The sequence below is a fragment of the Jaculus jaculus genome, chromosome 1, assembly GCF_020740685.1.
Source record: "Jaculus jaculus isolate mJacJac1 chromosome 1, mJacJac1.mat.Y.cur, whole genome shotgun sequence".
NCBI classification, from domain to species: Eukaryota; Metazoa; Chordata; class Mammalia; order Rodentia; family Dipodidae; genus Jaculus; species Jaculus jaculus.
This window is the reverse complement of record NC_059102.1, coordinates 204,629,205-204,641,864: the sequence shown is the minus strand read 5'-3', so window position 1 is coordinate 204,641,864 and position 12,660 is coordinate 204,629,205. Positions and strand designations below refer to the sequence as shown.

The following is a 12,660-nucleotide window of genomic DNA, read 5'->3' as shown; positions in this document are numbered from 1 at the left end:
TTATTATGTTGAGATATAAACTGTCCGTGCCCCTTCTTGCAAATATTTTGATCATGAAGTGACGTTGTGTTTTGTCAAAGGCCTTTTCTGTGTCTATTGAAATGATCATGTGGTTTTTCTTTTTAAGCTTATTTATGTGGTGTATTAAGTTGACAGATTTCCATATGTTGAACCACCCCAGTGTTCCTGGGATAGAGCCTACTTGAACAAGTTGGATAATGCTTTTGTTGTGTTGTTGAATTCAGTTTGTGAGGATTTTGTTCAGGATCTTTGCGTCTAAGTTCATCATGGAAATAGGTCTATAGTTTTCTTTTCTTGTGGCATCTATGCTTGATTTTGGTATTAGGGGGATACCAGCTTCATAGAGGGAGATGGGGAACTTTCCCTGTCCTCCAATTATATGGCACAGTTTGAGAAAAAATGGTTTTGGTTCTTCCATGAAGGTTTGATAGAATTCAACTGAGAAGTCTTCTGGTCCTGGACTCTTCTTTGTGGGGAAGTTCTTGATTCCCTTTTTAATCTTGATGGGTATGATAGGTTTGTTTAGGATATTAATCTGCTCTGCGTTTAGCTGTGGTAGGTGGTATGTGTGTAGGAATCCATCGATTTCCTGCATATTATCCAGTACTGTAGAGTACAGGTTTTTGAAATAAGTCCTGATAATTCTTATGTCTGTTGTGATCTCTCCTTTTTCATTTCTAATTTGGTTAATTTGAAACATCTGTTTTTTTGTTTTTGTTTTTTTTTTTTTTTGCTTGATCAAACTGGCCAGGGGTTTGTCAACCTTGTTTATTGTTTCAAAAAACCAGCTCTTTGTTTTGTCAATTTTCTTAATTGTTTTCTTAGTTTCCAATTCATTAATTTCTGCTTTGATCTTATTTTTTTCCATCTGGAGCTTTTTGGATTGGGTTTTTCTTGTTTTTCCAATTCCTTTATGTGGACGGTTAGGTTATTGATATGAGATTTGTCTTTATTATGAAGGCACTTAGTGCTATGAATTTTCCCCTCAGGATCACCTTTCGTTGTGTCCCATAAGTTTTTGTACATGGTATTCTCATTGTCAGTTATTACTAGAAATTTTGAAATTTCATTTTTTACTGTATCCACCAATCAATTATTGTTTAAAAGTGTGTTGTTCAGTCTCTAGTCTCTAGTCTGGTGTATCTTTTGTTGTTAATTTCTAGCCTTACAGCACTGTGAGTTGATATGCAGGAAATTATGTCGATTTTCCTACATATATGGAGGCAGGCTTTATGACCCAGTATATGATCTATTTTAAGGAAGGTTCCATGGGCTGCAGAGAAGAATGTGCAGTCTTTGGATTTTGGGTAGGATGTTCTGTAGATGCCTGTTAGATCTAATGGATCTATGATTTTGTGGAGCTCTCTTACTTCCCTGTTAATTTTCTGTTTGGATGATCTATCTATTGCTGATACTGGAGTACTGAAGTCTCCAACTATGATGGATGTGGGTGGTTATTTCTGTTTTGTTGTCAAGCAGGTCTTGGTTTTTGAATTGTGGTACACTTGTGTTTGGTGCACAAAAATTGATGATTGTGATATCCTCTTGTTGGATCATTTCCGTGATAAATAATAAGTGGCCTTTATTGTCTTTTTTGATTACTTTTAGTTTGAAGTCTATTTTATCTGATATTATTATAGCTACACTTGCTTGAAATAGATAGGTTTCTGAAGACAGCAGATTGAGGGGTTAAATTTTCTGTTGCATCCTGGTAGTTTATGCCTCTTGATGGGTGATTTAAGGCCACTATTTTTTAGGGTAATAACTGCGAGATTTGATTTAATCCCTGCCATATTGTGGCAGTTTATCTGGCTTGGTGTTTTTACAGACTTGCTCAATTTAATTGGTATTTTCTACTATTTTTTTATGTATAGTTTCCATCACTCTGTTGACTTCTCTTTTCAAGTCATTTTCTGATTTTCTTAATACTTCTTGGAGTTCATCCTTGCATTTATTTATGTCTTCATTGAGCTTAGCCAGCTGGTTATTGAGGTCCTCTTTAATATTTTGCTCTCCTTCCAATCATTTTAGCTGTTTTTGTAACCCTTCCTAGTTCTTTCCTATTAGGTCTAATCAAGTGAGGACAGCATTCATATAATTATTGGCCCTTTGTTGATTTTCTACAAGTTCTGCTATTTACTTGGCCAGGGTTGCATAGCTTATATCTTCATTTTGGAGTTGCAATCCTATTGTAACTTCTAGTTTTTATTAGAGATATTCATTGTGGGACTGGGAAATCTTGTTGGATTTACTTGCATTTGATTTTCATATTATTACTTTTGTGCTGTGGTTGGCCCATCACAGTTTAGGAATCTTATTTAATTTAAGAGGAAGCTGTAGTCTACCCTTGAAGTGTCTTCATTTATTATCCCCTTTTATGTTTGCTTCCACTAGGCATCTGATAGCAATGGTGCCTGCCTGCTCAGAGGGAAGGAGCCTGTGAGGCTCTGGTGGGGACCCAAGGACCTGATTAAGGGGCTTGTTGTTCAGTGTTTTGGGGTATGTGACTGTGTGGTCAGATGGATCAAGGGGACATTGGGTAGGGGTCAATGGGACAAAGCAGACTTGTATTGTGGCTGGGCTGTGGACGGGGGGTGGGGGGGTATGGATGGGAATATGTGGTGGTTCCCTGATGCTAAAGGGCAAGGGGATGTGATAGTTGGTCTGTTGGGAATGTAGCAGGGGGTGGGTGGGACGGCTGTGTCATTTGACAAGGCAGGGGAGGTATATGGGACTTCTTGGTGTCAGGTGACATGTGGGGAGGGGTAATTGGCAGTGGTCCTCATGGGGTAGCTGGAAAGGGCAGGTAAGGGTGAAGAATAGCCTGTTGGCTTGGGTCCAAATTGCCTGAAGGACCTGGTACATGCAAGGCAGGGTGGCAAATGAGAAGAAGATCATGCCTGGAGGCCCCCTGTGGGGGAAAGTCTAGGGAGGGAGGAACACTAGCTTGCTGGTCTGGGTCCTCCCACTGGAGGTCTATGAAGATCTGAAAATCATTAAAAACCCCAATGAAACCTAAATATGCTGCCTTTCCTTCCCCACAAAGTGAGGTGTGGTTAAGTGGATGCCATCTTGACTGGAAGTCAACTTAACTAATAATCTTAAACTAGCTTTAAATATAAAATAAATGGGATATCTCTGTTTTAATCCTTTTCATAAAAGAATAAAATCTAATTTTTTTCTTTTTATTATTATCAACAACATATTTCATATGGTTCCCTTGTGTGTTGGTACCCTCTTTTCCCTTGTCCCTGCCTCCACTTCATTTGGGACCTTCCTCAGTGGGATTTCATGTATTTCCTATGGAGTTGTGGTTTATGCACTGTGGAAGTAGAAGTCAGTTATTTTGGAGGGGGCAGAGAATGGCTCTGGGAATGGTGTCCCAACCTGTGGCTCTTACAATCTTTCTGTCCTCTTCTTCAAAGTTCCCAGAGCCATAGTGGGTGAGTTTTAAATCTATTTCAGTGATGAGCTCTTAGGAGTGTCTGGGTCTGTGTTTTGGTAGATGTTGAGTATCCTAAGCATCTGTCTCCTACATCCTGGTACTAATTATCAGGTTCAACATGAAAGCAGCACTCATGCTCATCTCCCCACTTACCATGTAGTTTCACCTATGGCTTGGCTGAAGTGGGAGGGGTAGTTTATCTCCTCCAGTCTCACTACCTTCTGAAAAAGAAGAACAGATCCTCCAATAGAGGATGAAATCAGCATGGTTTACATGGATAGGAATTATTAATTTAGGGAGAATTTGATGTATGTAACCCCTCTTTTATCCAAAGACAAGTGCAAGCTTGACATTGGAGAGCACAATCTTTGTTTCCATAGGATTATGATCTGATTCTCAATTCCAAATATGGGTTCCTTTATACTGAGCAGAACTCCTAGATGATAAAAAAGCTATTAGTTTTCCAATAAGGCTGTAAGCCACTATGTCACTGGTGTGTATATCCTGTCAGGGTGTTTGCTTCTAAATAGCTGATACACTTTGTTTCTCAGACCATTGCTGTCCACTTTCCTCCAATAGCTCATGTAGCACTTTCCAGCACTAGACAGACTAATTCCCTTCTTGATTCCATCCAGGTCTCTCCATGTTCTGTCAGCAGCATATGGAGCTTCAGCAATAGGGTCTTACCTTTTGCCTCAGGAAGATAATCAAGTGCTTTTACAGAAAGCTGTCTTGATTTGGAAACTATGTAAGTCTCTACAATCAACAGCTCAATGTAGATAATAATCAATTTCAGGTACTGAAAGTTGCTGGCTAGAGACAAGAAAAAATATTATTTTAAGCTTAGCTTCATCCTATCCTCTTGAGGGCCATTCTTTTCATGTGCTCCCACCTTACTCCTTTTGAGGGGTATATCTTTTAGTCAATCTCTAAGCTTTCTTTTTGTTTTCTCTCAATTTTTATTAACAATTTTCCATGATTATAAAAGTATCCCATGGTAATAACCCCCCCCACTTTCCCCTTTGAAATTCCATTCTCCATCATATCCCCTCCCCATCTCAATCAGTCTCTCTTTTATTTTGATGTCATGGTATTTTCCTCCTCTTATGATGGTCTTGTGTAGGTAGTGTCAGGCACTATGAGGTCATGAATATCCAGGCCATTTGATGTCTGGAGGAAGCACGTTGTAAGGAGGCCTACCCTTCCTTTAGCTCTTACATTCTTTCCACCACCTCTTCCACATTAGACCCTGAGCCTTGGAAGGTGTGATCGAGATGTTGCTCAGTACTCCAGTCACTTCTTTCCAGCACTATGATACCTTCTGAGTCATCCCAAAGTCACTGCCATCTGAAAAGAGAAGATTCTCTACCCAAAGTGAGAGTAACACTAATATAAGGGTACAAATATTAAGAGAAGTGCTTATTGGGAAATTTGATAAGCATAGTATAGATATTTTTCCAGACATAAGCAGATGTTACACCCCTAGGGCTCATAACTACCCCTGTTTTAAGTTTTCAGTGTCAGGGATGTGTTTCCCCCCATGGAGTGGGCCCCCAGTCCATTTGGAAGGCAGTTGGTTTCCACCATGACAGACATGCCACTATTGCACCTGTTGGCTCATTTGGGCTGGCTGGCAAATTATAAGGCTTGCAGTGTCCACTGTTGAGTATCTTCACTGGTGGTATCTCTTTCTCCCATTGAACTACATGTAGAATGGCTTCTTCCAGCCTTCTGTCAGCTGGTGTACATGGAATAGCTTATCAGCTCAGTTCCAGCAAGATTTCTCAGTGGCCTTGCAGCCCAAGTATGTGTAGTCTTCAGCAATAGGGTCTTACCATCTATTCCTGGTGGGAAACCAAGGGCCTCGGCAATGGCCTATAATGTTTTGGGGGGCATCAGGGACCTCCCTGGCCAACAACTCACTGGAGGTATCCCATCCCTGACACTGAAAATTTTCTAACAACGATCTATGGCTCCTGAGTGTTCCATTGTCTGAAACCAGAGGATTCCATGAGATTTATTTTCATCCTCTTAGATTTTGATTAGCCCTCCCTCCACCTTTCCTTTACTCAGTCTCTTCCACTGACCTCACTTTGGGCCTTTTCACCCCTGTTAATCTATTCTTCTACTTACATATCAATGATACCAATTCATTTTGGATTTAGTTTCATTTTTGTTCCCTGCATTCACTCCTTCCCTTCCCTTCCTCAAGCCCTTCCATCCCTGTTGTCTGGAACTTGAGTTGCCTATCAGTTATGTCAACAACTCCAGCAACTCCAGGTTAGGCACCTTGATAGTGATATGCCGTTTGTCTATCTGTTATTATGTGAGTTCACTGAGTATGATCTGATCAAAGTTTGCCCATTTTTCTACAAATTTCATTGCATCACTTTTTCTTACAGGTGCACAGAATTACATTGTGTAAATGTATCACAACTTCTTTGAAAATCTCATTTTTACTCTTGTAGTTTGGAGCCAGACCTCAAGGTGTCTAGTATTTTTGGGCTTTTAAAGTTATTTGTTTCATTTAATTCAATTGAACGTAAAATGTCTGCGTGTATCCTATGAGGGAATAGGTATGTAAATGGAAGAGGATAACATTGGGTGTCATTCCTCACACTGTCCACAGTTTTGGAGCAAGCAGCCAGTTTCTCTGCTAGAATATCACATGAATGGCCTATATCCCAGTTCTGACAGATTTCTGCACCTCTGAAACTTCATAATTCAAGCCTTCACTGTCATAATTTCTCTCTGCCTTTTGATATTCCAAGTTCCCACAAGAACAGCTTATTAAATTCTGATTTAGCATTGTAAGGTTTTTCTAGTCCAAAATTCAAAATCTACGCAAATAACTCCTGCAAGCCAATTCCAACAAAGACTAAGACCTCAGAATTAAGGTCAGGTTTATCATAGCAATGGCTCAACATCTCTGTACCAATGTTATATATCAGTTACTTTCTCATTATTGAGACAAAATGCTTGTCCAGAAGAAGCTTAAGGCAGGAAAGGGCTGATTGTTAGCCCTCAGTTTTAAGCAGAAGTCACTTGTGGCAGGAAAAACATGGATGAAGCAGTAATCCAGCTCATATTATGATACCAGTAGGGCAGAAGGAGAGCAGAGAGATGAATACTGAATGCTTAAAGAGTTTTCTCCTTTTCATACAGGGCAGAAACCCAGCTCATTGGATAGTGCCACCCATATCTATGTTTGATCCTCTCACTTTAACTAATATAACGCAGAAAATCCCACAGAAATATTGCTAGAGATTTATTTGCATGGTGATTTAATATCCTTGCAAGGTGGCAACTACAGATTAAGACTCACAGCATCTCTTACTGGTATGGAGCTCAGCAATCAGGCTAGGCTACTGACTTAACCACAGGGATCTGCCTATCTCTGTTTCTTCTGCTCTCCAGTACTGAAGTTACAAACATGTACCACCACATCTGGATGTTTTTCATATGAGTTGTTAAAATCAAAGCAGGTCATCACGCCCATATGTGACTTTGAATCATGTATCATTTTTGCTAAAATTATATATATATATATATATATATATATATATATATATATATATACACACACACACACATATGTGTGTGTGTGTGTGTGTGTGTGTGTGTTTGTGCTTGTGTGTCTTGCTGTTGCAAATGAATTCACATACCTACTTCACATTTTGCATCCAACTTTACATGGCCATTTAATTAATTGAACCCCATTTGGACAATTATATAAGCAAGCACCTCTAAGTGCTGAACCACCTCCCCAGGCCAGAATCTTGTACCGCGTTTTACTGGCAGGTCCCATACCTGTAAATAGTAGATAATTTACTCAGCAAACTTAAATATACAAATTTAACGTATCTTTTCTATTGTTCATTTCATGTCTGTAACTTTTTGTTCTCCATGATCTCTGTCATTTGTCATGTGAGAATTTATTATACATTCTTTGCCAGAGGTGAAGTCAAATCAAAATATGTGCTCTTTGTTTCAATAAATATGCATCAGTTTTCAGTGTTTCTCAATAAAGATCATGATACTTCAATTAATTTTTCACTTATTTGAATTTAATTCAAATTTATTGAATATTAAATTTTATTTACTATATAGCCCCTACAATATTATAAAATATACTGAAATTTTTTTCAAAAAAAAAGGGCCACTCAGTGCAATTGTGTCATGACTGGTATAGGGGTATGCGATCCCTTTCTAACTGGATTCATACTTACAGTCCACAATAAAGATTTATGTCTGCTAATGTAAAACTGGTCAAAATCCATGGCTGGAAAAACTAGGTGTCAATGGTGAACCTACCATTGTTTCTCTAAATGGATATGATATGCCTGTAAAAGTTCCTTCTAAATAGTTATGTTTATGCTCACAGATTAGTGTTACTCTCAGCCTTGGTCAAAGAAGCTTGTTTTGCAGTGGGTGGCAGTTTTTGCAGAGACTCATAGCTAGCAAAAGTGCCAAAGATAAGTTATTCTTGAGGGCATACCACTAAATGGTATAACTGCATTAGCTTCTCCAAGTCTCAAGGAATATTGTAAAGAGAGGGCCAGAAAGATTTAAGACTCACAGGATGGGTGTAGTGCTGTGAAACACTACCATCCAGGCATTACATGATCATTACACTCATGAACTTACAGTAGCTGTGTTTACCTCACAAATATACACAAAACTGAACCTATGAATTTCCTATAATGAATGAGGGAGTGGTTCACAAGGCACCACCCTTCTTTACTACTAGCACTTAATGAATGCTAGGGGAAGGGAGACTTTTTCTTTTAGTGGTATATTGACTGCTAAGTTGTCCATGCCCACTAAATGTGTATGTGATGTGTATGGAGTATGCAAGTACTCATGATTAAATCATTTGGTCACAAATAAAGATATGAAAGTGCTAACGTCATGAATCTAGAAGGAGGAACTCACTGGAAAGAGCACAGGGATTAGTAGGAGTGAGGGCAGTGAGAGGTGACTATGATTAAAATATATAAGGACTGAGGACATAGCTCAGGGGTTAAGAGAGCTCACGGTGCAAATAAAAGGGACTGAGACACTCAAAGGTCGATTCCTCAGCAGATATATAAGTGGCTGGGTGTGGTTACGCACTTCAGAAACCTCAGTTCCAATGTGTGCAGAGACTGGAGAATTGCTGGAGCTTGCTGACTGAAATGCTGCATAAACAGCAGCTTTAGCTTGGAGTTTGCTCTTGGTTAAGTGTGAGATGCTGTCACAAGGAAGTCAAGGATGAGCAAAAAGAGAACACTTTACATTGTCCTCTGGCTTCTGCATGTATGTATACAGGCCATGTGCATGTGCACACTGTGTGTACATACTACATCCACATAACATGCCATACCACATACTCTGCACGCACATGGGTGAATGCCAAATATGCACTATATACACATGTAAAATAAATACTTTTAAATATCTTTTTATTTATTTGAGACAGAGAGAATGGGTGCACCACGTCCTCTAGTCACTACATGAACTCTAGGCACATTCACCACCTTGAACATCTGACTTATGTGGGTGCTGGGGAATTGAACCTAGGTCCTTTGGCTTTGTAGGCAAGCACTTTAACCATTATGTCATCTCTCCAGCCCATAAACACTTTTATAAGCCATCAATCATTTTATATTTATTTGAAATTTATCTGTGGCTCAATACTTTCAGCTGTCCTTTGTGTAAAATGTGATAGTCTGGAAAAATTATTTTTGTCATTATTCTTTCTGCTGTTATAATATTTATCTCATACATCTGGTTTGATCTTCCTTCATGACAACCTTCAAGAATATTCTTGATCATCATTATTTCTTTACCAAATTAATGCTAATGAGAAATAGAAGGGTAATTTTCTTCTCTGTCTAAAAGCCTACATTTAGATAGCTATTTATGTTATTTTTCTCAGTTTTCAAATTATCCCTATATGTTGCGTGATAAGTATAATTCTTTAATAACTACTAAAATTATAAATAATTTTCTATATTGAAGCTTAAAATTGAGACCCCTTTAAGCTTTTAATGATCACTGAAAAATTAACTTCTGATGTCACTCAAATTTACTTTCATACACATATATTCTGTGTTGTTATGAGGTTTGCCAATCTGTGTTTGAAAATCAATATTATCACTGCTCTTTAATTATATTTCTATCATCTTCTCTGACTTATTTTGGAACTTTACACATGGATAGCTATGTAATCTGGAAGTTATAATTGATATCAAACTATCAGTCTTTCTCCTTGAGATATGTAAATTTATGCCTTGATATTAAGGACATCTTTAGCAAAATAACAAAATAGTGCTCACCTAAAATTATTTTTAATTTTACAAAACCCATCTTAAGCAAGTTTCCCCTTGCAGAAATAAAATATTTCACAAAATATTAAAATATTCTCCTAAATAAATAATTGTTTTAAATTTATTAAAGCAATAAAAAACACTAAGGAACATTTTTCAGAGGGAAACCCATTGAAAGGGAGTCAGATACTAGGAGCTTTTAGTGAAGATACTACAATCTGTAGCCTTAGGAGCTTACTATGCTAGATTAATACTTTTGCCATTAGGATGGTAATATATGAAATTATTTTCTGATCTTTGAAAAAATAATCTGTTATCCCATGATCCAATATTGATATGCGTGTTGTTATTTAATAAAAATAATCATTAGATTATTCTAATACATTCTCCTTTGCAACCAATTATTTTAAAGAATTTTCAAGATTCTCTAATTTCCTAATACCAATTCATCAATGCTTATTGAATTATTACTTTTTGTTTCCTTAATATTAAGTAAAACTATATTTCGTATGTTTTATTGTATAGTTTGAATTGCATTGTATTACTAAAGTAGTAATACAAGCATAATATTGTTACATCAAAAATATTTGAAGATTAGGGCTGGAGAGATGGCTTAGCGGTTAAGCGCTTGCCTGTGAAGCCTAGGGACCCCGGTCCGAGGCTCGGTTCCCCAGGTCCCACGTTAGCCAGATGCACAAGGGGGCGCACGCGTCTCGAGTTCGTTTGCAGAGGCTGGAAGCCCTGGCGCGCCCATTCTCCTCCCTCTATCTGTCTTTCTCTCTGTGTCTGTCGCTCTCAAATAAATAAATAAAAAATTAAAAAAAATATTTGAAGATTAGATAAAAAAAACTTTAATTTGAAGGAAAAGATCTAGAACATTTGTGTGTTATAAAAGTTATTTAATGATTATGTAATTATGTGTCTAAAAGCTATTTTTCCCTTGATTTTTGGAGAGGAGTACATCCTTTTGCTCAGTAAAACCATAGAAAAGCTCTATTGTAGAAAATCAAATGGAGTCAGTCAGTGGATTTAGCTGCTCAGGTGTCATTTAACTGTCTGAGCAAGGTGTTGGAGTGCACAACTTCTACAGACAACAATGCCCTCAGATGAACTCAAATATAACAGAATGAAATAAAGAGATTCTGAGGTCTAGACAGCATCTTAACTCCACAGAGTTCATGTAGCATTTGCTTTCATACCTATCTTTAAATAACTAGAACTGTGTTATAATGGAGCTCACTTTTTCATATATTTATCCATGTTCTCATATGTTTAGGCAGAACCAATTATTGCAGTCTATCCCTCTGTCAAATCCACTCATCTAGAAAATAAGGCCAGAAAAGCAGAGGGGCCTTTGTTTTTTTATCATAAGTCAAAATTTCTCACTCAATTTGAAATAACAATAATGTAACCTTAAAAACAGTTAACAGGGCCATTCACACAGCACCAATTACATTCTTCCTTGGGTTTTTCCTATCTTAGATTCTTTCAATATCGCTCTTTCATTATCTTTGCTCTTGTATCCAATCCTCCCACTGGAAATGGAATACTTTATGCATAAACATAGAGAGGAAAGTCAGTGTGTTTTAGGCCTTGTTTACCATAACCTCTGCGTCCACACTGCCCACAGGTATGGAAGGAGCAGTATTTGGGCACTCTGTGGAAACACCACATATCAGAGCAGAACCATCCCAAGACCTCAGGTAAGTGTTCCCTCCTGTACCATGCCATACTTTCCGTCACTGTAAATACCATCACGTAAATAGCGTGTGTGCTATGCATTTGCATGAAGCACTGGAACTCCCCTGACTCCATAATAATCAGCTATTTGAAAGCAAGAGAGCATACGTTATACAAACTTCCTTATTTTCCTTAATATGTAAACGGTCTATATCCCTGTAATAAGGACTTGGAAAGTGAAAGGAAATGACTGTGAAAGGGCAGTTCAGAGGAAGACTGATAAAATCAGGGATGCTGGGATATCTGATGGAGACAAATCACGGGATATACATAGTCACAGGCAAGAGGAGACCAGGATCAGAAGAAAATTCTATGATTAAGGAGTTTGAGTTAGGAAGAAATAAAAAAGAAATGAAAACCCATAGTCAGAAAATGACTGACTGTCAGGGCCCTGTGGTAACACCTCAATCTAGTATTTCCAGTGGAATATGCAGGTTGCCATCACTGTCCCATTGCTAGAAGTCTCATTTATATGGGGATTGTGAAATATCAAAATTATGGGGAGCCCACCTGTTAGTTACTTTCTCAATGCTGTGACTCAAATATCTAACCAGAAGCAACTTAAGTAATGATGGATTCATTTTGGCTCACAGTTTGAAGTTGCAATTTGTCAAGGTGGGGAATGTACAACAGCAGGAGCATGAAGCAACCTGTCACATTCAGTCCACAGCCATGAATGAGAAATGAAAGTTCATGCTCATTCTGCTTTTCTCTTTTTATTCAGCCCAGGACAACAGAATATGGAATAGCATTGCTTAAACTTAAGTTGGGTTTTCCCACCTCAATTAACCTCGTCTAGAAATCTCTCACAGACATGTCTGCTGATTTGTTTCCGTGGTAATTCTAAATCCTGTCAAATTGATAACCATGATTAACCAATATATCTCCTAAGATAACCATAACAACTGTGAATAAAAATTTAAATGAAAAATCTTCAGACTGCTGCATAGAAATTCTTGATTTCATAAATGTAATTCGGTGGATGAGATGGTGGATCATGCCTTATTCACAGCTCTTAGGAGGCTGAGATAGAAGGACTTTGAGTTCAAGGTCAGCCTAGGCTACAAAGTGAGTTCCTGGCTCAAATAAATAAATAAATTATAAATGGGGAACAAATGTTCTGTGTAAATAATTTCTGATAGG

General features: G+C 37.9%; 1 protein-coding gene across 1 annotated transcript in view; it reads left to right on the top strand.

Annotated features, from left to right (window-relative positions):
• The window catches only part of Sgcz (sarcoglycan zeta), a 1,272,783-nt gene that overhangs the window by 1,240,774 nt on the left and 19,349 nt on the right, over nt 1–12,660 (top strand). Inside the window, exon 6 of the mRNA XM_045137940.1 lies at nt 11,408–11,480. Coding sequence (XP_044993875.1) covers nt 11,408–11,480 — 73 coding nt within the window. The remainder of the gene's footprint in view (nt 1–11,407; nt 11,481–12,660) is intronic.